Source organism: Syngnathus leptorhynchus, chromosome 3 (assembly GCF_054491065.1).
Source record: "Syngnathus leptorhynchus isolate UIUO chromosome 3, UIUO_Slep, whole genome shotgun sequence".
In the NCBI taxonomy this organism is placed as follows: domain Eukaryota; kingdom Metazoa; phylum Chordata; class Actinopteri; order Syngnathiformes; family Syngnathidae; genus Syngnathus; species Syngnathus leptorhynchus.
The window spans coordinates 10,542,616-10,567,846 of record NC_141197.1 but is presented as its reverse complement, the minus strand read 5'-3'; the positions used below and the strand labels follow the sequence as shown (position 1 = coordinate 10,567,846).

General features: G+C 40.5%; 1 protein-coding gene across 2 annotated transcripts; it reads right to left on the bottom strand.

Moving 5' to 3' along the window:
* Positions 1-24,719, bottom strand: rras2 (RAS related 2). Of its 2 annotated transcripts, XM_085907448.1 has the most exons (7): positions 24,629-24,719; positions 24,308-24,487; positions 5,606-5,693; positions 5,384-5,486; positions 3,986-4,094; positions 3,199-3,317; positions 1-2,502 (listed from the first exon to the last, which is right to left on the bottom strand). In XM_085907448.1, the coding sequence occupies exons 2-7, from the start codon at positions 24,407-24,409 to the stop codon at positions 2,415-2,417; spliced, it is 609 nt and encodes a 202-aa protein (XP_085763574.1). In that variant the 5' UTR covers positions 24,410-24,487; positions 24,629-24,719; the 3' UTR covers positions 1-2,414. The 2 variants fall into 2 exon arrangements, with proteins under 2 accessions (XP_085763574.1, XP_085763573.1); XM_085907447.1 differs by having other exon boundaries at positions 24,308-24,692.
* Between the last annotated feature and the right edge of the window lie 512 nt (positions 24,720-25,231).

Below are 25,231 nucleotides of genomic sequence, written 5' to 3'. Positions count from 1 at the left end.
TTCTGGCTCAATGAGAGGTTTTATTTCAGCACCAAAAAAGCTCAAAACAAGGCAAAAGACATTCTTATGGGAAACAAATCAGTACGATGCGATGTACATAAGCATTTTTACCACAATGGGTGCTTTAAATGTCAGCAGTTAGAAAATGTTCATTTTTGGAGCCCATTTAAGCGCCATTGCGCGCCAGGGCCCTTCGTAGCTGGCCTGGCATTTCCTCCTCTATCGGGAAGATAAATACAACCTGCATTTGTAAGCCTCAAAAGCATTTTTGATTAAGAAACCAATTTGGCTAAAACTGGGGCAACGTTATCTTTGAACAACCAGGATAATTAAATACTCTGCTTTACACATATTCACAAAACAATAATAAATTGCCTCCTACAGTAGTTAAGAAAATCATGTATAAAAGTATAAACATTTAATCAAGCCTGTTACTATACCATCATCTAATTTTCTTGATCTTCAAAAACAAGCTGATATGAAAGACAACAGTAGAGAAGGCAGAATAGAATTTCATTGTGTGTGTGTGTGTGTGTGTGTGTGTGTGTGTGTGTGTGTGTGTGTGTGTGTGTGTGTGTGTGTGTGTACTGAACATGAAGCCACAGGTGGCAGGTCCATTGAGTTCATGTGGCACTGCTGAGCACATTAATGCTGTTTTTCTTCCAACAGAAATGCACTGAGGGGTAATACAACTACAGATCAACATGGTTAACTTCAGGATGGGCTCCAAAAAAATCCCTTTTGTTACTGGAATGATTCATCGGTTTTGTTGACTAAATGTTGATCAGACATGTTACATTAAGATGGAATTGTAAAGACCCTGTCAAGTGGATTCGGAAATTTGTGTCGTGATACATTTGAAGATGATTTAAAAAAAAAAATCCACCTTGTGTGGCACATCCACCACTCCACACTATATGAAGATAAACATGAGCGCCTTTGCTCGCATCAGCAGTTACTTAGCACAATTGCAACTTGAAGTTAACTAGCTATGCCTCCAACCTGAAAATCCGTATTTTCTTAAGATAATCAGCTGTTAAAGGAGCTTGAAAGCTCCTCATTGCGAGCTGTGAGTACATTGGACCGCGGCTTTGGGTTTGCGTGGCCCCTTTAGAGGGCCTCGTTGTATCAAGTGTGAAAATATTACAGCCATCATAGGCTTTCAGCAGATATATTTTTGTGGCTCAAATGTAGTTACGAGAAGGTAAAAGAAAGTCGGTAGGTGGCTTTCATTTTTACTGGTCCTGAAAGAGGCATTTGATTGACAGTTGAGCGGGACATTGTCTCAGCGCGTTCAACGGACAAACCGACAGCGTCTCATTTTATACATCTGTGATTTTACTTAAACATTGATTTTCACTTTACAAGGACTTTAAAAGTTATGTTCATTAACTCAACAAAGTGGTGACATTTTTTTTGCTTTGATGTTAGTGGTCAAATTTAGACATATGGCTTCTGACGTCAAGGATATTCGACCTCTCATTTTGATCGTGTTGAATCAACCACCACCTGGAAAGAAGAATGGGATGGCAGGATCCTACTACCGATAGGACTTCAGGGTGTAGACTGCTTTTTGCGCGATGTCAGCTGGGTTAAGCTCCAGCACCCCCCGCGATCCTGTACAGGATAAGCAGTGTTGAAAATGGATGGATGGACTTCACATATTCCATATTTGGCAATTGAGATGAAAGCAGACGCCACAAAAAAAAAAAAAAAAAAAAAAGAATCTAAAAGTTGTATCACTGTTGTTTTAAGGGCTTGTCTCGGCGTCATTTATATACATCATTACATTGTCACTTTCATATATGCAAAACCAACCCTCACACACTGTACTGTGGTGATTTAATAGTCATTAGAAATACACTTTAAAAATCACGAGAAATCTCACATATGTACAGTAGCAGATTAGCACATGGGAGAAAGATGGCACAACATACACAAAGCTTTCATAAAATAATCTCTCTGCTCTGTCAGACACTTGAAAGGAACTTGTTAACATTCCGGATATATATATATATATCTTTGTTTGTTTGTTTGTTTGTTTGTTTGTTTGTTTGTTTCATTCATTCTCGGCAGCAAGTACAAATCACTACAAGGCAAGAGAAGTCCTTCCGAGTACAAAACATGAATTGGTCAGGCTGATTTAGAAGGCAATGTTTAGTCATGCCAATCGGGCTATGGTTGAAGGTAGAGTGGTGTTTTGTTTCAATTTTGGCATTGTCACTCGTTCATTGTCACGTCTTGGGCACAGCGACCCCGAGTCCAAGTATCCGAGAGTTGGGGAGCGGAGCTGTCTGGTGTCATGCAACGTGGTGGAGAAGGCAGCGGTCAGTCATCCACGCCGGGATGTGATGTCAGGCAGAGTGGGCGGGGCAATTGAGAGTAGCTGCATGAGTTACAGTGATAAGGCTAACTCAGACGATCACACAATGGCACCCGCTCTTGTCTTTCTCTTTTCTTGTCGGTTCTGGCGACGGTGGACATTCCTGTTCTTGGAACTTCCTGGAGGTTTGGATAAAGCAGAGCAAATGTACTTTCATTTATCAGACGTTAATAGAAGATTAGAAGCATAGATAGAAGTCATGCACATTGTTTGTTTTTTTTCATCAGTTTTTTTGCAACCAGTACATATTTTGGATACACTACTGATGTTTACAATGTCTTTTTCCTAGGATCCACAGTTACCATTTTTTCCAACCTGAATGCAAATAAACATACTTACATTTGAGTACTCGCTGGGATCATGTGCCGATACTTAATGAAGTCATTATGGAATTCTGATGGTAACACCTTGTCATTACTGTGCTGATATCATAACATCCAACACAAATTTCACTTAGCCTGGGACACTGGGCATTTGTCTTCGAAAATAAAACTGTGGGAGGACTACTCAAGTCATAAATCATCAGACAATTGCTTTCTTCTCGTAACTCTGGAATGTTTTGAAATTGTGGTGCAGTTTCTTTTTTATGAAGAGTGTTACTGTATGTGTCATTCGCATTTGGGACAACACATCACTCCTACCTGGAAACTATGTGTCATGTTGGTGAAGTGTTTCGGTGTTGTGGTATCGGACCATTTTTGCAAAAATGAGTACAGATGTTGGCATTGATCATGATATTGATGTTGGTGCATCTTGAGTTGTTTCTGATAACAATAAAATTAAATGTGCCCATTCTTTCCAGATCATGCACCTACCTTATTACTCTAACCAGCTCGTGGAAAGCCTGGTCGACGTTCATACGGATTTTGGCTGAAGCCTCCATGTAGGTGACCTTCAACTGTCTGGCCAACTGCTGGCCCTCTTCTTGAGTTACCTGATGGAGACAGACAGAGGTAAACAAAAAAGACGGGCCCAAAACATCTATAATCGCAAAAGAGATTTGTTACTATTATTTTGAAATTATTGCATACATTATCAGTATTAATAAAATTATAAATTTTCCAGGTGATAGGCATTTTTCTTAACTGCACTTATATTTGAGAATTCTGCTGCGGCTGTAAAGCTCCTCTCCACCATACGAGGGAGCTGTCGACTCACTGAATCGCTGTGTACCAACACCCAGAAAATTCCTGATTTCAGCACACTTTTTCTCTCCATCCATTCTTCCCTCCTGACATTACACTTTTTCTCCAGCTGCTCTTTTATGTTGACATCCTGTCTTTTAGCAGCTAGCTGCAGCTGCGAAGCTCGTTTCCATGTCAAATATGCAGATTCAAAAAATGTTTAGAGAGAGAGAGAGGTTAAAAATCATGAAGGAAATATAATCAAAAAATAAATGTCTTTCGTACAAATGAGAAAAAATTATGTAGGTTACTAGACTTTTGAGCATGGCATTACAGGTGCTTTGTCAAATTTGGGGTTATTATTGTTTTTGTCCTTTCTTCATGTTCAAAATAAACTTTCATTAATGCGAATGGTGCCGATTGCGTCATATTATTTCATCAGATGTTTACGCAGGAGAGATATGCGTGTTGGACTTACTTGTCTCTGCAGCTCCAGATCGGCTTTATTCCCTACGAGGATCATTGGGAATTCATCTCTGTCTTTGACTCGCAGAATTTGTCTTTGGAATTTGTAGATTTCTTCGAAGCTGTGAAAACACACATGGTGTGTTAAGTGGTATTGTGTCAGTGCAAATGGTGCTTTTCCAGTGACACATGTTCCCATTAACATATGAACTGTACATGTGCACCTGCTTGACATTACTGAGGAAATCCACCCACACAGCCTTACATCAATAGCTGATCTATTTCACATTATATGTTAGCATACACCTAGTGGATTTTTGTTGGAGGAAATGACATGGTGTGGTTATAAGATATACAATGGTGAATTGTCTTGTTTTATGTGACAATTTTACAGTAAGCTTAAACTAGGAGTGACATCAAGGCACTTGAAGTAAGCACACTGTCTTTTTGGAAAAAGTCTTTTTATTTCCTCAAAGTGATGTTAGAAGAGATGCAATCCAATTTTTTTTAAATGGGCTTTAAATTAATGGAATGTGTTGAAAGCATTTCACAGCGGTAAAACTATTTTTAACACTTTTGTACAGTCTTTCTATATCACACATACTGTATTAAGTGGTGGGTCTGGAATATATCACCTGCGATAAATGGCAGGTTATGGTGTAATAATATCAAATAACTGAATAAAATACACCATAAACCTAGGATGGCATTCCAGACACCTAGCAAATCTGGAAAGACTTGACTGGTATAAATGGAGTAAAGAACGACTGTTTACACCATAAATACTGAAGGAGCTGTGGGTGGGTGGGGCTGGGGCTGTTCAGCTTAGTGGACAAGCTGAGTAGGAACACAAAGACATTGGCTTGTATCAATTCATACCACACCTACACACCTGTAAAATGGGTGAGGGAAAATGTCAACCTCCTGAGGTCATTTTTTTTGCAGGAAATCATATTTAAAGCCTGGTTAACGCAGCAAGATTTTTAAACTGTCGGTCGACTTCCAAACTATGAGGGACCTCACACGTTGGACCGATGCTCTTGCTGTGTGAACTGGGTTTAATTGCTTGAGATATCATTATGCACAGTTTAACGATTAGAGTTACATTATGTACAAGAATGAGAGTGGGTCAAGCTGTTTTGTTTAGCCGATTCATTCATTGCTGGCCGTTTTCAAAGCAGAGTTTCCTAATGTGTCAAGCTGTTTCATATCATTTTGACTCATCTTTCAAGGCCCATGGAATATTGTGTTCTGTACCAATATAAGCAGCATAAAACTAACCCCCCCAAAAAGCGTACTCTTCAGCTAGTAAAATGGTGTAACTGCGAAGAGCAAACAGACATGTGTGCGCACACACAAAGAAAGAAAAGAGGCAAGCACACACTCGTTCGTGAACAGAACTGTCACTCACCTTCCTCTGTCAGTGACCGAGAAGACGAGAAGGAAGCCCTCCCCTGTCCTCATGTATTGTTCTCTCATGGCTCCAAACTCTTCCTGCCCAGCCGTGTCTAAAACTACACAGACAGACATTTCAATATTGAGTACATATCAAGCCCAACAGATTCTACTACAGTATGTGTATTGGATTAGTGCGCAAAGCAAATACAGATGTGGATTAACAAGGTGTACTTACTGTCCAGTCTGGCTGCCCTTTCATCAATCACACACTGCTTGGTGTAAGAGTCCTCAATTGTGGGGTCATAGTCTGTGACAAAGTAGGACTGCAAGTCAAAAAGAAAAAAAAAAATACAGTCAATATATGTGACATGGGCCAATCACAACTCGTGACGTGTCTAGTGATTGTTTAATCGAGCAGTTTGACAACTTTTGCACCAAGTGCCACACCAAAAAAGTCTAAATCATAAAATATGGTCCCATGTTTTCTTCCCAGGTGCTGAGATGTTACAGCCCAAGTTTGAAATCAATTGGGTTAACCGTCTACGACAAAGGTGCAAACATGACCCTACAGATCTATTTTTTGTACTTGTGTATTGCAACTTTAAGACGTTCTTTTTTTCATTAGGCACGATGCGTGCAAAATTTAGTGGTAAGTTTTTCGTTTGTTGGATGAAGAAAATGTTACCAACCCTTTTCTAATCAGAGTAAGAATTTAAATGGTAGTCTACGAAGAATAGTGTCACATTTGAATGTTTATTTGTACTAGAAGGCAAGTCATTCAACAAAGCTGCTAGTAAAGTGAAAAACACAACAAGGTAGAAGACAAAACAGTGACTGATAACCATTCAGCACAATGCTCCTTTCCTATAATACAAAGCAGCAGCTCTGATGTGAACCTACAGTGACCCAAGAGGAAAGCTATGACAGAAGCTTTATTATTATCAATAGATCATTTCGCCGATAGCCATCTTACTTCCTAACAGTAATATGTTTGCATATCATGAGACGCAGCGGCTCAGCTGATGAAGATTGTATGCTATCGTCATTACAGTGAAGAGACTTGAGTAGCAGGCATTCAGAAGATCCCACTTCGGTATACAAAGTAAATTGCATCAGCAATTTAGGGAACTTGAGCTTCTTATGCAGCTTTGGTTTTTTTACCCCAAAAAAATCCATCCACCGAACTATAAAAATGGCTCAGGGTTTTCCGTATGACTTTTTTTTGCGTTCTTCAGACAACTTTAGAATACAGTGGTGCCTCAAGATAGTGAGATTTGAACTTGTTCCGTGACAATGCTGGTAGCTGAAAACACTCGTATCTCAAATTATGTTTTCCCATTGAAAACAATGGAAATGCCATTAATCCATTCCAGCACATCAGTGGGTTCAAACAGCTTATCAGTTCCCATCAACAAACCCTTTTCTGGATCCAATTTTGGTGAATTTACTTTTTTACTTAAATATATAAGTGAAGCTAGCTTTTAAAATAATGTACAATCTTTATTACCTGTAATATTTTCTTTTTTCACTTCACTTTGCTTAGGCTGTTGCACTTCTCCCCTGACATAACAAAATGTTGAAAAATAAAGGAAAAAAAGTTGGTAAATTTAGATAAAGGTTAAACTAAGGAATGTTCAAATATATTTGTTAAAGTATAATATGATAAAATGGTAAATGGACTGCACTCATTATCTGAACTGCTCTATTGAAACAGCAGTATATAGTGAGGAGAATAAAAACTTTAGGTCATATCTTGTGAAACATTTGCATCGACATTCAAAATGTCTGTGCTTTTGGTCAGGGGAATAAATGTTTCTGCCTTCAAACAACCAGCTAAGAGAGAAAATCACCCCGTGGTACTTTCTGTTGTTGCTTGAAACAGTGACCTGCCTTTATCATCAAAGTGCAGGTAAACACACAGTTTTCTCTCAGCCAGCCATCGCTTAAGTTCCAGACCAATACACTATTGTTGTGTAGCTAGTGTTTATTTATGAATATGTACATATTCTTAATGGTTGTGTTTTCCTTCTGCCTACTCTTTGCTGCTCACCCACAGCCGCTTGTTGCAGACAAAGCATGTCATCTTTTTTCACACTCTGCAGCATGCAAGTACTGTATGAAGGCCCAAGTCGCATCTATTCACCACTGTTCAATAATTCATCAGTATTTCTGTGTCCAACACTATGCTTCATTGCACCAGTCTCCCACGTGCCTTCAGATGACCAAACCCGAATTGAGTGAAAGCGACAGAGAAAAAAAAAAAAATGCTGCTTGCGTTTTTCATCTTCCATTGTCTACCTCGGCTTGCCGTCAACCTCTTATTCCTAGTTCTGTCAATATCGGGCAGCATTTGGGAACGCCACACTCCTCTAGCTCACCTGCAGTTTGGCTTGTACAGTTGTCGACAGTGCCATACAAAAGGTGACTGCAACATGATTCAGAAGATCTCCCAGTAACTGCTGAGTCATGCAAGGCTGAGTCATGTCCAGTAAAATCACCTGCGATAGCTTCATAGATGACAACATCAGAAGCAACCAGTAAGCAAGTAAAATATGACCCTAAACATAATGACAGCGAGCAATGACTTTGTCAGGTTTTGTGTTCTGTTACTTTCCTAACTTAAACCATCAATGTGTTTTTGGATGGGAAAACAGTACTTTATAAAATTGTACTTCGGTTTCCTCCCACATTCCAAAAACATGTATTTGTGTGTGACAAAGGAAGACTTTCGAGCGTAGTAATTTTTCTGTTTGTAGTAGGTGTTCAAAAGTCTGTAAATCTGAGCATGAACATAGTGGGAAATGGATGAATAGAATGATTTTGTTAAATAAATGTCACATGGTCTAGTCAAATCATAAATTGAGTGCCTTGATTGAACCTGGAACCAGGAAAGCCTTGACTGAACCTGAAGTCATGTCCCTTTGACATTTTTCGGTGTTAATAATGACACAAGGAGGCCGACACATTCCAAGGATTGAGATTTGTGTTGAAACGCTGAACAGCTGTCATGAGGACCAATCATGTTCAAAATCGAAAATAGATATAAATATATAAATAGACAACTTCCCTTCCCTCAAGCAGAAATCACAATATAGCAATTGTAATATAATTAGTCGTGGTGTCTTAGTCTGAACACTAGGGAACATTATCGCCATATACTATACTGACACTGATACCTGTAAGGATGCTTCCACACTTTATATTGAACGGCATCAGAATTGCCAAAGGGACATTTTGCAATTTGCATCAACTTTATTAAGCCTCTTAAGTTAACAGCAACAACTTTCTATCACCTGTCTTGTAGTTTTGAATGAATTTCAAGACTAACAATAAAGCTGCCGTGAAGCAAGGGATTAAATGGCCAATGCTGATGTCAACATCATGGGTATTTTTCCTCAGGTCCAGTGGAATTGTTAACATGGTGGATATTCATCTCGATTTGGCAGTGAAGTAGAATCAAGATGTTTCATTAGATCAACATACATACTGAATATGTTTGCCCCCTGCAAGAAGTAATCTGCAGAATAGTTTCAATCTTAGTTTCAAGGTGGCAGCTTTGCAGGAAGGAAACTCCACCTCTGCAGCAGGCCAAGTGGGGGTGATGTCACAGACGACATGTTCTGGGACCCCGCCTACCTTCCGAAGTCCAAACCTGTCACTCAGTTCCCGTCCTGCATTCCAGCGCCCCCACCCGCCCTCCGCCTCCACAAACACACAACACATGCAGCTATTCAAGTCATGCAGTATGATTGTTAAATTCTCTATTATGTCAATAGGGTGTGTTTGTATAAAGTGCATTATTTTAGTGTGAGTTTCCTCATTAAAACACACAGAAATGGAATCATTATTAAAAAAAAAAAAAAAAGACTGACTTTACCATTTATTTCTTGGTGTTGTTAATGCAGTGGGAATGTTCCTGATTGGAACATCCCTAGTAAGAACCTGAAAATGACTTAAGGTTTCCACCACTTACTATCGTGAGAGTTACAAAGTTGACAATTACCACAAAATAACAACTGTACAGCATCTTGCAGCATTTTTGAATCTGTTTGTTACTAGTCGCGTTTGTTTTTCTCAAGTGCCAGAGTCACAACATGAAGCAATAAATCTTGTCTGTTAAAACTGTTGGTTGCCAGCCTCGGGGAGTGCAAGACGGGGTGATACGTGTAGGCGTGTAATCAGTACCATGCTTGCACTATGTACCCACTTCCTCTCCATCAAATGAGCTTTACAGACACTAAATATAGATCTTTTCCATCTCGGTCCTTATCCCAATTTCTTCTTGTTTGGTTGGTGTTGCTGGGTTAACTGAACTAATCAAGATGCACTAAGTCAAAAACGTCAACACATTTGAAACTGACATGTCCAACAATTGTGAAAATTGCTGACGACCCTTTTATTCACGGCGAGAATGAGACGTTGACGAGCTACAGCTAATTGTGGCTCTTTGATGACGAATTCTTTCGATGACAAAATGAGAAGGGACAAAAATGTTAGTGGGTTTTCTGTTCTGTCAGACATTTAACTGAACTGAATACACTTGACGTTGAAATCACAAGTTGCAAAGAACAATGTAGCCTTAAATTGTGTGCAAAAGCTCTGAACATGTTTCTTTTCAGCCTTCCTGCCCCAAGACACATCACAAGTCTCTCTTCCTAAGATGGAAAATGCTTGAACATATTGCAACTGCAGGTCAGCAGTCAGCACTTAACAAGGATTTTCTCTGATGTCGCCACTTTGCGAAGGTCCCAAGTCCTGTACCTCATCATCACTCAACCTCTACGCCTGTGGGTCCTTCATGACACTCGTTTTGTGCACTGCGTGAATAAGCATGAATGCAAAAAGATGCACAAGCACCGTCGTAATGGAACCGTGGGTGTGGAAACGAGCTCAGACTCAGAGTGGTTTGCTTGATGCAGACAAAAAGGAAGTGTTACAAAATTTCCAAGAAAGACAAACAACCAAGAACAAATTATACATTTAGAAAGAAGACATAGTAATTTCCAGATCTTCAGATGTACTTTCAGTAGCTCGGAGGAAAATGGATACAAAGTACTCTGGAAAGAGAATCAAGTCAAGATGTAATGATTCTGTGAGCCACCTCAACAAAAAGGGACGGGCAGTCAAGACAAATCTAGATTAAATTAGATTTAATCTAGATTTATTTATAAATAAATAAATAAATAAATAAATAAATAAATAAATGAAAACATAAAAATTGGTGAATTTTGTCCAGCCGATTATTGATTGGCATAAGAAATGCATTGATAGTTGTGTCATTATGTCTTGATGCACTTTGGACAAGAGCCGGAAAGAAAGTGACATCAGCTATGTGAAGATATGACACAGCTTTTACCAGCAGGTTTAGTCACCTTAGTACAACAAGGGATCGGAGGCAGGAGTTTAGAGCATTCATGGGGATTCTAACAAGGCAAGAAATATAAAATAAGAGAAAAAAAAAAAATTCCCCAGCATGAGTTAAGGCAATTTTATCAAATGCCCATCCTTAAAATACAATACTTTATCCATAAACAATTCACTGTGCCATCGATAACAGTGAAACTTATTATCATGGTGACAAGTCCTTCACATGCGCTTTGAGTTTCACACCACTTAATGACGAATTTGTGTGAGCAGTACTGCGAGTACTTGAAGTGGAACCCGGGTGGTCAAAGAGTGAAAATGAAAGGACCGTGGAGGCTCGGCACGACATAGAGCAAGAGAACAAGTAGGGGAGGGGATCGGCTTTAACTTCCGCTGGAAAGGCCCACTTTTCCCATGAGCTCATGCAAAATAGAAAGGTCACTTATTCAATACACATGGAGAGAAAGGGAGCACACAATGAGTCTGCTGGCTCAAAGAGCCGCTGGGGAACATTTTGTTATAAGTGAGGGACAGCCCACACTGCTGGAGAAAATAAAGCTATGATTGACCTGGATGAAGGATCACAGGGCTTGTTGGCCATCCAACCGTCAGTGGATATTTACAGCGGGAAACCTTAGCGTGATGTGCAACTCAATGAACCCGAGCACGTAACTGACAAGCTCTCGTGCGTCTAATGTGCAGATCAATATCCACTCGCTTTATTCACTGCCTTGTCCTTAGATGACGGCAAGTCAATACCTGGCTCTATTAAACTAAAGCAAATGACTGAGTAACATTATTGCACATAGTAGTTATGTATTGTATGCTGACACACTTTTGTATAGCAAGTTTATTGACTGCATCATTTTCAAGATTGCTCCGTTATTCATACACAAGCGTACTTTTTCTGCCATTTTGTTGAGCCTATTACTTATGCATATGGAAAGTGTGGAGGTAGGTTCGGGAGAAGAGAAGAAAGTGCAGGATAAACGTCCCACCAAGCGAGCCAACCGATGGTTGTCGACCCCCCGTTCTCCTCTGACCTCTGGCATTAAGACTTCAATGGTGCAGCTAAATATCAGCCTGTGCTGCAATCTGAAGACTTTTGAACCCCCACAAACGTGCAAAATCAAAGAAGTGACATTTAAAGGCTCTTTTCCTACCGGGTCGCTGGTCTCAAAGCGCCACTTTACATTGGTCACGGCAAACAATTTCTTTATGGACGGTATTTTACAGAAATAACAATTGGAGACCTACATTAACCCACCAGAGGGTTACAAACTGATTAGAGAGAAGGGCACAAAGACTCAAAACTATGTGAACAACCTTATTGTTCTAGTTGATCATGTGAAATCACTTAAGTTCTCCTTCTCCGCTTAACACCAACCCCATGTCCAATTATCAATGCACTTTACACAAAATGTTTTCTTCGTGCTGCTCGTGTACAATAACATAAATGTGCACGTTCTGTTCTGGGGTCTGGTTCTTTTGCAGCAGCAGAAGCAGTCTTTGTGAGCACAGGGAACCGATTGTCCTGATTTCAAACAGCAACAGTGTACAAAATCACCAAATGCGAATCTCCAGCCTCTTTAATTTGAAACAGTTCCATCGGAGCCGTAACGCGAGAGAGAGCAGCGAGCTGTTCCTACACAAAATATTCCTGCAATTCTTGTGCACATCGACACAGTGACACACCAACCCACGATCAGATAGAGCAGTTCCGAGTAAAAGCCTCTGGTGTCATTTGCAATAACGCCGAAAGAAGGCATAAATCTCTGGTCCTACGTCAAAGGCTTTTAGTTTTACAAATGTGAATATGAATGGAGGAAATAATGGAGAGGAAGTGTCAAAGTAAACATTCCAACAAAATGCTTAAAGAGGGCGGAAAATGAATAATGGTTAACAAGCAACTGCTGTTCACTGACAATCAAAATCTGAGCAATGCAAGTGAAGCAACCAATACCTGTAGCTGGCAGAATATTTCTTACAAATTCTACACTGTGCATCTCTTCAATGCAATGGTAAGGTATTTGATGTATATGCATGTTTCCCTTCAAGCACAGCTGCTGTGTCTCATTTCTACCCACATGCATCCTGCTGCACTTTCATTCCAAGCATGGCCTAGCATGATAAAGGATTGATATCGAAAACACAGCAGTGCTACGGCTCAGGTTTTAAAGGAAGGCACGCTTGCCTCTAACATACATTCAGTAGCCATAACACATCTAGAATGTTGATCCAATGCAACAGCTTTATCAAATGGAGATTACAGTTTGCAGCAGTGTTGTGTCATACTGAGAGGTGTTTTTATTTTCTGTTGGTAATGAGATCATGCTTGAAAATTCTATTATAACAGATCTAATTGGGCTGGTTCATAAGAAAAGTTGCCAAACAGAAAATAGAATCAAAATGCAACATATATGATGTGACCATATTCGAAAACTACTCAAATAATTCCATTGCCAGGGATGAGTAGAATGACAATCAGATTCATCATGAATCTTAAATTCAAATTGAAGAACCATAGAAGTGAATGAAACGTACATTCCAAATGGAAGAAAAATGCCAAAGAGGAGCAAATAGCACACAGAAAAGAAGGAAAACCCATTGAGACTGACTAGTGCTGGCATGTTCCTGGCTGCTGTGGTATCTAGTTAGCAAGCCAGCTGAGGTCTGCATTGCCCAAAACTGGCAAGTCGGAAGCTTAAAAGCAGTAAAGCAAGAAAAGTACAATATGATGCCTTTCAGATGTCAGAATTCCTACAAAAAAAGGATCTGCCAAGGCTGAAGCATGAAGTTCATGTGCATGAGATGAAAATTTGTATGGGGATGTTCAGCTATAATATGTCTGCATGTTATGTGGTTTAAAAAGAAGGACGAGAAGACTGCTGACAGTCTTAAACCGGTCTTTCCACAAAGTTCATTTATGTTCGGCATGGTATGCTTTGGATCACATTAACCCGTGATCAGGCTTGTGTTTCCACTGCAAAGCATGGAGGAAGTAGCGGCATCAGCTGTGTAAATAGAATGACATCATTCTATACTTGCAAGACAGCCTATAATCCATGAAATAGTAATCTAGCAAATCAAATACACTTCACACAGTATAAACTGTGTACTGTACTAGTCTTTCAATCCACAATAAAATGTGAAGCATTTTGAATTGAACCAAATGGTAACACTTGGTATGGTAAAAATAAGGATAAATTGACGTCAAAAACACATGTACTAGTTGATCCCGGTTGTCATCCATGTTTTGAGTTTGCCAGGAATGCTTTGAGGTCGGACCTCTTAAGCGCCAAGCGGGATATTTCCGACTTCCCAGAAGTGTAGAATGCAGCCTAAGTCCTGAAAAGTTCCAACATGAGCAAGCCTTTACAACCACATGTGCCACAAGCAAGTGCCTTTTTCTGGTGTGGTCTTGGCTTTTAATGGCACGCTTCAGAACAAGGGTGTCTAAACATTTTCTTCCAAGGGCTGCATACAGGAAAAAAAATCAAGGATGCACAATACTGGCTAATCGGAAGCTTAAAAGCACCTTGAATTGAATCAATGTTCAAACCAATCCATCGATGTCCATAGGTGACCTTATGTCCGGCGGAAGCCTTTAAAGTCCAAATATGGTCAAGTTCTTTTTTTTTTTTCACAAATCAATACAAATGATCCGTCTCTACCTCGGCTGTGATTTTTACGCAATAGAAGCCAATTTAAAGCGGTGAAAATAACTAGAAAACAGATAAACACTGCCGCTTTGAATCCAACTTATGTTTGAGACCTGTTGCAAAACTACTTCCGTTTTCTCGTTTTGCAAAGCCTGGGAGGCCGGTGTCTCGGCCGAGGAGTCGTCTTTGTCGGACACGTTTGAACGAGGGAGCGCATTGAGGTGTACTGACAGAGGTAAAGTACCGTTTCATTAATATCCACTTAATACACAGGGTTAGTCGCCTCATTCTTTTAGTATTTATTGCATCACTCGTGGGTTAAGACCTTAACGAAAGCATTTCTTTGGGACAGTCATTTGCTCTTGTGGTGTTTTAATTTCATTTATTTTTTTAGTTCCTGTTAAGTTGTCATTTTGACAGTTCGGGGTTTCCGCCCGACTGCGACGATATATTTGTTGTAAAGCAGCCTTGTGATAATGTACAAAGATTTATCAGAATTTCCGGGTAGTCTCAGCCCTGGATTCCACTAAAATAGACCCGCCCCTGTTCTGAGCAGTAGCAAAATCACTCTTCACTTAGAGTACCACAACAAGAGCAATATGTGTTAACGTTGCAAAATGAGGAACGAACAATCACGAGTTGCGTTTTTGGCTGCGACTTATCCTTTTCCAAGGACGTAATGATTAGACATGTTGTCACAATCGTGATTTGCGACTGGATGGAAATTTGGGAAAACGCTAAAGTGAAGGATGAGAACAAGTTTGTTTTGTTGCCTAAAATTGAGATGTCTGATAATCATCATGTCAGCATGATGACTGTGCTCTCTGCACGCAAGTCGAGCAGCCAATGGCTTTAAACCAGTATCACCAGCAGCCTGGCTACAAGAGGACCGCTTTTGGTTCTACATACCAGACCAAAGGCTAAACAGGCGCGTGCCAATCGACCGTTTTACCTTATGTTTTCCGGCACCGGCTGTTGCTGTGGACACACAATCGCGTACAGTTGCTGCACCTTTTAGATCAGAATGTCACGGGCCAGCTGTTTTAGTGACTCAAGCAAGTCAAATGTTTACGTTTGCACTGGTGCCACACACACAGTTTTGTCTATCAGCAGGCTAACTAACACAAGGTAGGATGAACTTGAAAGAAAATTTCCGCAACTTCCTCTGTTTTCTAATATGCTTGAACACCTTTTTCTGATTACTTCCCCTAAGGATCCAGATCACATTTTGGACAATGAGTCATGCTGTAGTGTCACCTGTTGAGGAGCTGCATGATCCCAGGCCACACCTCCCCTGATGGACAGCAGGTGTCCCACAGTCCACTTGGACACTTTGTGCATGAGACAACGCCAAATGTCCACCAGCTGTCTGGCAGCCAGCCCAACACCAGGCATGGACAAGAAGCACCGGTGCCTTTCAAAAACAACCATTCAAAGCTCAAGTTATCTTAATGTTTCACTTTGTCTTGTACTTGTAGACTGCCTTATTTGCTTCAAGACAAGGTTTACTCGTAATTGATTTATCTGTGCCCATTCTAAGTTATTATATTATGACTAAGAAAATATGTCGGCCAAAGGGGCTGTAAACAGCGTTGAGGATGACATCAGAGCAATCAGATCGGGTGCTTGCTAAGTGTTATCTTCTGGTAAAGCAATGACATCATTGCCACATTGCTGCATTTCTGTCCATGACCTCATCTTTGATTCTAATGAAAGAAAAGGATTTCAAGACAAGACCATGAAAAAATAGTCAGTCAACTATCTAAATTAGCCATATTTTGTTATTGACAATCACTGTTGCTTATTCACATTAGGCAAGCTGTACCATACTAAAAGCCAGTTTTTTTGTGCATAGTATTATGTAACAGATGGGCGGGGCATAATAAGTGTCGGGCATTAAAATGCATGAGGGGTCTGCAAAAAAAAAAATGGTGGCCACAACAAAAAAAGCAAACAAAAAATATGGCTCACCCTGAAGGGGAAAACCCATAATTTGGGTATGAAATATGCCTTTTTTGACAGCATGTACAAAGGTGCCCAACTGAATATGCTAAATACATATAATCATTCCTCCCATCAGTTTTTAATGATTAACGCCATGACAACCACACACAAAATAAGCAAAAATGTCATTATAGTATTTATAGAATGATTATACACATTAAAAAGAGGGTGTAGCACATTACTTCACTCATCAATACATTCTTGGAACCAATTCCACCGGTCAACAGCAAATTTTTCTCAGTAGCCCAACATGCGTTTTTGACTGATTTAAAAATGTCTTTTTTAATGCTGATGTAAAATTTGTCTTTACTACTTTTCTAGTAAAAAGTTTACGAGATATTTTCATTCTTCATTTGACTGATAAAAGCTTAGGCAACACAGATTCCATATTATAGTTAGTTTGTCATTTATCTAAATTTGTTGTAAATTAGTATATAATAGTATAAATAAGTAGACAACTTGCATCCCTATAGAAAAACAAATTGTTGACTGCTGCTTTGTTCCGATGCATTGTGGTTTGCTCGGATACTTTACAATTTAAAAAGAAAGCGAACTGGGAGAAACCAACCAATTCCAACAACTGATTTGGAATCGGGAAAGGAAAATATAGGTGTGAAAGCCGCCTGAGAATACTGATGAACATACAGTGGGCTTTGGTTATGAGAAGCCCTGTGCATACACTTTGAGCGTTCCATTTTGTAATTGGTGGGGGTGAGAAGCTAAAATAAGCAACATGTCATTTTCCCATCGCCGGAGTTGTTGCGACTGTGCAAAGACTGTGAGATGTGCGACCTGATACTGTTGCCAGTTATTCTGAAACAGAGACACGGAACAATTGCCAAAACAACACAAAGCATCTCGCCGCCTCATCTGTTTGCCTGACTCTGAGGCTCAGTGACCGGAAAGCAAGGTAGGACTACATGTTTGAGCACTACCAGTTTATATACTGTGGGAAAACAATGTTGACTGAGATTGTTGGATCTAAATGTTGATCAAATATTATGATGATATTTTGTTGATGATACGATGTATAGAGCAATTACACAGTCTATGCACAAGCTGGACAAACAGCACAAATGTCCAATACCACCAGTGGCAATAATCACTTGAGCACTCATCAATACCAAGTACCAATACCACTTGTACTTATGATACATAAAATTAAATACGTAAATACGTATGTAATGTACATGACAAATATTTGTGGACCAGGTCCTTCTGACACATATGATGATTCACCAATGGGTCAAATGGCCACAGCGCCAACTACTGGCCAGGTCTTATTCAATGTCAAATTATTTTTGCCTAAGTATCAGTGGCTGGTATCGGCCCCCTTCACGAGTCCCGATACATTGTCATTTGGATGTATTGGCCCGATACCGATACCTGGCATCAGTACTGGCCATCGGTATTCTTTCACGTGACAAACGTAAAAAAAAGGCATTCCATTTTAGCGTGAAAAAAATGATGCGAAATGAGCAATTACAAAAACAATCCACTTTTAATTATCTATACAAGTTCACCTAATGGTGTACTCGTAGACTATAGGTTGAATAATACAAGTCTGTTTGTATTGTAGCATGGACAGAGTGGCATTTTTCCCCGGATATTCATTAGTTTCTCATTATCTCGCAGTAAAAGGAGCGACCAGCTAGTCTCTTGAGTGTTACCAGATGGGTGGGTGTGTCTTTACAGATCCTGAACTCCCTTTTAGCGTGTGCATTCCTTTGGTATGCTGCATGGCATTTTGCCAGGTTCAAGTATATTACCTCAGTAAAAGGAATGTTTCTCATGTATTTAAGGACTCTAAAAGTAACCAGAGTTGAGCCATTCACCCAAAATTTGTGAGTATGCATTCAAATATTCATTGAAGTTCACTGCTTGGATTAAAATCCATCATGGTTGGTACCAGCACACATTCACGCCAACTGATAAATGTGCTCTGCTCAGTATATTCAGATCACAAGATGTAAGCATATATGGAGCTTCTTAATATCCAGCAAGGCACATTTATACGTGATGCATGGCATCAGGCTGAAACAACTCTGATCATCTCTACAGTTGTATTCAACTGAGGCTGAAACAGAATACTGCAATCAATGGGGAATTGGGCAATTATAATTGAGGTCATTGATCATTAACCGTGATTGCAGTTGTTTGACCGTTTATCTTGGGCTCATTTTTTTTGCATCACAAAAAATGGCATTTTAACGGGAGGGTGTAGACTTTTTATATCAAATGCATATGGTTGTTGTTGAGTATAACTAAATGTTTACGACCTTTCAATATATCGTATGCCTTGATCTCATTTCGACTCATTACGAAGGCGCCACTTCTCTGAAAATAATTGGTAGTTATTGAGTGAACAGCTCGGGTCTTAACAGTATTTTCTGGAGCCAAGGGAACAGAAATTTGAATACCCCAGTGGTACAATTTAAGAGTTCAACCAACAATTCCTGGAAAATTAAGCCTCAAAAGCCAGATGAGTTCATGTGACTTTCACAAGATTTGCTAACATCTTACGTCACTTTAGCTCAGTCAGTGTTTTCCCTTTTTTGCTCCAAGAGGGTATCACTGGTGGCAAAAAGGAAAACGGATTTTAACCTTAGAACCAGCAAGAGAAAATGATCTCACTGTTCACTCCAATCAGAGCAAAACAAGACCAGCAATTAAATCAAATTACATACAGAAACTTGCAGAGTAGATGCCATGTCAAAAATCTTTAACACAATCTACGTATAAATAAAAGACAAGTGGGTCTAGCGTTCTAGACTATATGCGTTGTATAAAATTATTTTGGAAGACTATCCTTTGTCAAGAGGTGTGTGGCTTTGTCTTGAGAACATTTCTTGTATAAAAGCAACCGAGTGACACTGACACCCACTCACACAACACACACTACCCCACATGCAGTCTCCAATGTGAGTCACACTTTCCCGTACTTCGAGGCTTCCTCTCTCAAATTAAACAACATTGTGCTCTACGTTTGTCAGATGACTCAGTGATGTGTCATCCCGCTGCTATCTCAGCTTGAGACAACCGCTTTTGCTTCCGGGTGGCCACCGCTCTATAGCTTTGAGCGACATCCTCTTTTATGCACTAACTCGCCCCCAAATCCCTGCCTCAGCACTGTCTCTCTTTTTTTCTTTCTTTTTCTGACTGGCTAGGGCGTGCCATCCAAGCACTCTAAAGTATTAGTAATCTTATTTACTTTTTATATCACATTCAGATATTATATCCAGATCCAGACTTATTACATTTGTTCCACCGTTAAATTAACTTACGCTGCACATTGAGGAGTTCCTTCGGCATTGTATTTAATTGTGCATCAGTGGCAATTTTCCGGTCTACATCTTGTATCTGCAGGTGGCAGTGTGAGAATAGAAGTGGCTTTGTGTATATTGAACGAGACGAGGCGACATTTTGAACGGTTAAGGCGATGGACTGCCAATCTATTGTGCTTTGCATTCACGGGGTCGAATCCCACCCTCATCCATGTTTAGTTTTGTCGTATGGTATCGACAGGTACGGCAAATATTATAATGTCAAGTACTTGCATCATACCGCGTACAATGAATATTGGTGTACCTTGCATAACTGTATGAAGCACAATGCCAATGAGGCATGCAACAGGCGAATGTCAAGTGACACATTTCACAACTGATGATGGGTGAGCGTCTGCTTTGTTGGAACTCATTCGCTAGTCGAGGTCATTTTAAGATAATAGTATACATTTCCTACATTGAGGGTTATCAGTATTGTCATTTTCTCTCTCTGTTCTATTTTGAAAACAGGATAAGCAACTTTGAACAAATCATAAAAATGAATACTGAACATGTATTACGTACTTTATATTTTTGGCAAAACAAACACTCTGCCAAGACTTCAACACGCACACCCACCCACACCCATACATGTTCCATTGATTCAGGAAGCAGGTCAAGTTTTTCCATCCAAATCGAGGAGGTCCTAGGTGTACGTGCAGTAACAGCAGAGTGACTTCCTTTGCCAAAGGGCCAAATTCCACATGGTCCATGACCATTAACATCATCTCACCCAGACTGGCCCAGACCCCTCCCACTTCCCTCCCAATTTCTCTGCGCAGTTCTTGGGGAAAGCCTCGCTTTCACAAGCAGCTGTTAGGTCTTCTCCCCTGGCACGAGAGCTCGGAAGAGGTTGTTGCTGTCAACATCTCCTTGTCGCTCACTTTTACAGCGTCGTTTACACCAGAGGAACACGAGGGCGGATGAACTGATCCCAAACCTTATGGCAGTCATACTCTGTTGTCAGTTTACTTCTCAAATTATATCATGGGAGAAATCTTTGGGCAATAGTGACAGGCCTTATTTTTTATTATATTGATATAATAAGTGTGACAATAACTATGACAATAGCACTTGAAGTCAAATGCTCTAATCAGTATGAAATGAAAACGTTCATTTTAAAATGTTGCACCAAACTTTAGCCAAGAAACAATAAATACAGAAATCCATAAACTAACATGAAGACATTTTATTACCCTTATTACCCTTTGCAATATTTTAACAGCCAAACTTTCTTAATAGACATTCTTGGCCAACATATGTTGAATAAAATCTAATTCAAGTGAAATATGGGACTCCCTTGTATATTCATGAGATATTATTTTTTTATCCACTTATCCGTTATTTGGGGAAAGAAAAAAAAAGAGATGCTTTCACTATACAGTGGAGCCTCGGTTTTCGAACAAATCGGTATTTGAACAAAAAAATTGAGATTTCTTTGTTTCAGATGTCGGACGAAATTCGGTTGTCGAACCTCGCGAGATGAGCCGAGAGGACCCGCATGCCAACTGACTCCCTTCGTTTTTACGTTCTCGTTACTCTGAGGATTGCACCAACGCTAATCAAGCCTCCAAAGGAAGCAAGTGGGAGCGGTAAAGACGCACAAAACACAAAACACAAAGACGCTCCTTAAGCAATGCGACAGTGAGCGCCCGGCCGGCGCGCTGCGGTTGCGCAATCGGACTAAATTAAGCTCCCTGCGCATTGAGGTCCACTTCAATTTCGGAAAGTCTATTAAGACTTTAAAAATATTTTCAAAAATTTTGCGACCGCTCTGTCACAATAATGCGACCAGCGCGGTGCAGTTGCGCGGTCGGCGGCGCTACGGTTGCGCGCTCGTTGGTGCGCTGCAGTTGCGCGATCGCACCAAATTAAGCTCCCTACGCACTGATGTCCACTTAAATTTTGGAAAGTACATAAGGATTTACAAAATATTTTCTAAATTTCAGCGACGACTCTGTCACAATAATGCGACCAGCGCGGTGTAGTTGCGCGGTCTGCGACCCGCTACGGTTGAGCGTTCGCGGAGCGCTGCAGTTGCGCGATAGGACAAATATGCGCAAATGTAAAAATGCTTAAAAAAGGCGGGTTTTTTTAATGTCTTGTAACGGATAAAATTGTTTTTCCATTATTTGTAATGGGAAAATATGATTCGTTCACTTCACAGCCTGAAACGGATTGTGTTTGAAAACCGAGTCTCCATTGTACTCATAAGTCTGACTTGAGGTGCGTTACAATCAGCTCGTGCTAACTTTTACATTATTCTTTAAATACTCCCTACGTGTGGGGCAGCAGGGTCAGTGGGCTACGTCAAGAATCTGGGCCACAGCTATCTGATCCCTTTTTACTTGGTATGCAGTTAATGAGCTTTTTGAACCCTCATTAGACACAACTCCCCCCTCATACCAACACACATTCACCACAAGCTTTTCACCCCCACTCTGAAACGTGTGCCAGCCCACCATTGTGTCTTACAGCGTGGAGACATGCAGCTGCCTTTAGTCTCGTCTCTTGGAAGCAAGAGCCAGGCCTCAGTTATACAGTACTAACACAAGGCACACACACACACACACACACACACACACACACACACACACACACACACACACACACACGTACACACGTATGCACACCCACACACACTGAAAAGGGCAAAGTTGTCATATTGTGTTTTGTAAATGGGGGTAACAAAATGGCAACGATGAGGGCAAGGAAGGTCGAAGCAATGCCGCTTAAGTCTGCAAAGTGTTGGAATGCAATCAACAGCTTATATCTTTAACACAGATGTGACATTTAGTAAGTGCTGGATGGAAAGTCCTGTCTATTATCATTGGAGAGGTGGGTGGTCCCTAAGACCAATAGGGGGTCCATGATGCCTTGCATTTTGTGGAAGTCACCTGAAATCAAATGCTAATCTTTTCTTGGAGACTTTGTGTTGCTGTGCCTGCTTACTTGCAATCAGTCGAGCAGGACAAATTTGCCCCTCATGTGGGCTTGAGCATATTTCTCATGTGATTTAGCTGGAGACTTTTTTTTTCTTCTCTGAATGCTGGTATGATGTTCTTATGGTGTGTGGGGTGGGGGCAAAAGGCAACAAGAGGTCAGCTTTTGCTCCGACATTGAGTGTTGTTGGTTCACCTATACTGTAGCTTGAAAGCAACAGTGATATAAATCAGAATTGACTGGAGAATGGTGGGAATTACATACAAACATAAATAACTTCAAATCGAAAAGTTCACGATCTGTACTTTGAGTTAAGTTTTCTGACAACTTTTATCCTCGACATTCGAAAACAGATATGAGATGCACTTATTCAACCTCAGATGACGATGACACCACATAAAAAAATGACGTAAATAGAGAAAGGTCAAGATGACATGGAGGAAGGTGAGCCCGTGAGCATTAACAAGGGCAGCAACAGATTCAGAGAAGCAAGATTCTCCTCACCCATGGCCTTATTTAAGAGATTTTTTTGTTGAAGTTTTCAGTGAATATGTTGTCTTAAAATAAAAATAAATAAAAAACATGAGTTTTTGCTGATAAATAAAGAGCAATCTGATCTGGAAAAAAAATACATCGGCATATTCTGCTTCAGTTGTTATTGTGGGCTAATTGAACATACTTTGTAAATCAGTTAACAAAGTTATACAAGGTATAGCAACAGTAGCATGTCCAGCAGTTTTGTTTTCCTTTTCACTGCAAGTTCAGAGTTTTTCCTCCAGGGTCAAATGATCAAAATAGGTATTGAATGAAAAATGTCAATGTCTGGGGGGAGTGGCTCTGCAGGATTAAGACATATTTTCGATGAAGAAACGTTTGCACAGAACAAATGACATTATTGATGACAAATTAACTTTGGTGTGAAAAAGCAGTTTTTTTAATTCCAATGTGCCAAGTTTTCAAAGTCAAGTCAAGTCAAGTCAAGTTTATTTGTATAGCCCTAAATCACAAGCAGTCTCAAAGGGCTTCACATAGACAATCAATTGACAATAATTCTCAAAGCATCCCCTGATCATTTTGTGTTTTTTTTAAGGAATATCACAAATTAATGAGATTTCCATTCATGTGACTAGAGAAATTTATTTGATATGAGGGCAATTAATTAAATTTGTAAACTGATGTACCAATTTATTGTAAGTTAATTGCGCATTATTTTAAATTATTATTCCAGTTGTATAAATCATAGACCTTTACTCATCTCCTTGAGTGCATTACGGAGTCAATACTTGCCGCACAAGAATTTTGACTTCTACATAAATACAGCCAGCGTGTGGAGTACTTGACTACTTTTGCCACCTCTGCTTCAAATCGACTTCCCCTTTTCGTCTAACTAGCGAAGTGCAAAGTAGCCGGGGATGTCTCAGGCGTCGACAATTTTGATCTGACAGCTATGCCTTTAAAAAGATTCCAAAAATAAGCTTTTGAATTTCTGCAAACAAACAAGCCCTCGCTAAGTTGCTGCAGGCCTCTGCAAAGTAGCGGCGGAGAAAACAAACCCCCGCCGGTGCCCGCTTCACCGGGGCTCCGTCCGGCCTCATTCCGTGTTTTGGGCACCCAAAGCCAAGGGAGTGCAGCCTCACTGACCTGAATAAATTGGATCGTCAGGGCCGATTTGCCCACACCGCCGCCTCCGACCACGACCAACCGGTACTTCTCCTGCACCGAGCCGTCCTTCCAGCCTGCCATCGAGGACACTTCGCCGCCACCGCCTTCGCCTCACCAAGCCCCACTTTCTCCTCTTCAACCGGGGAGGCCTTACGCAGTCTGGAGAGAGAGAGCGGCAGCTCCCACAGAAAGATGCCGAAACAGGCTCGTCGGTGGCGTGGAGGAGCACAGAGTAGTCCCGCAGGTCGCTACGGGCGCCGGTCCATACGAGTGATCCTGTTTGGATCTCGACCACACTACCTGACTGACTGCCTGTCTCAGCCTGCGTCGCTCACCAAGATGTGGAGACCGGAGAAGTGATCGTCAGCCGGTGAAGTACCCGCGTCTATCGATAGGGGGCTCCCCGCGTGCATGTAATTGCACACACGCCCACGCGCACACGCGCAAAATACAACTGACCTGTATGCATGCATTGGTGGCACAGCTCACGCTGTCCTCTAACAACAACAACAACATTTGTAATAATAATAATAATAATAATAATAATAATAATAATTGAAATGCCATTCATCAATTCCAGCTCTGCTAAAACATTACATTTTTTGTGGGTTTTTTTTAAAATAAAAAATAAAAATACAAAATGTAAATAAAGTAACATGCATACCATATACGTACGTACTAACATGCAACATGCACTGGCACTCAAGCTAAACTGTACTTATGTCCAAGTTTCCTAACTTTCTGGAATGTTTTTGTAAAAGGTGAGGTGCGGCTCCATGGGCGTGGCAATCTTGGAAATTGATCCGTGTCACACACAGACGTGCACAACGTCATTGCAGAAATCAAACTCATGGTGCCTGCACACAAGACAGGCGAGTGTACCCCGACACCATCAGCGAGCCC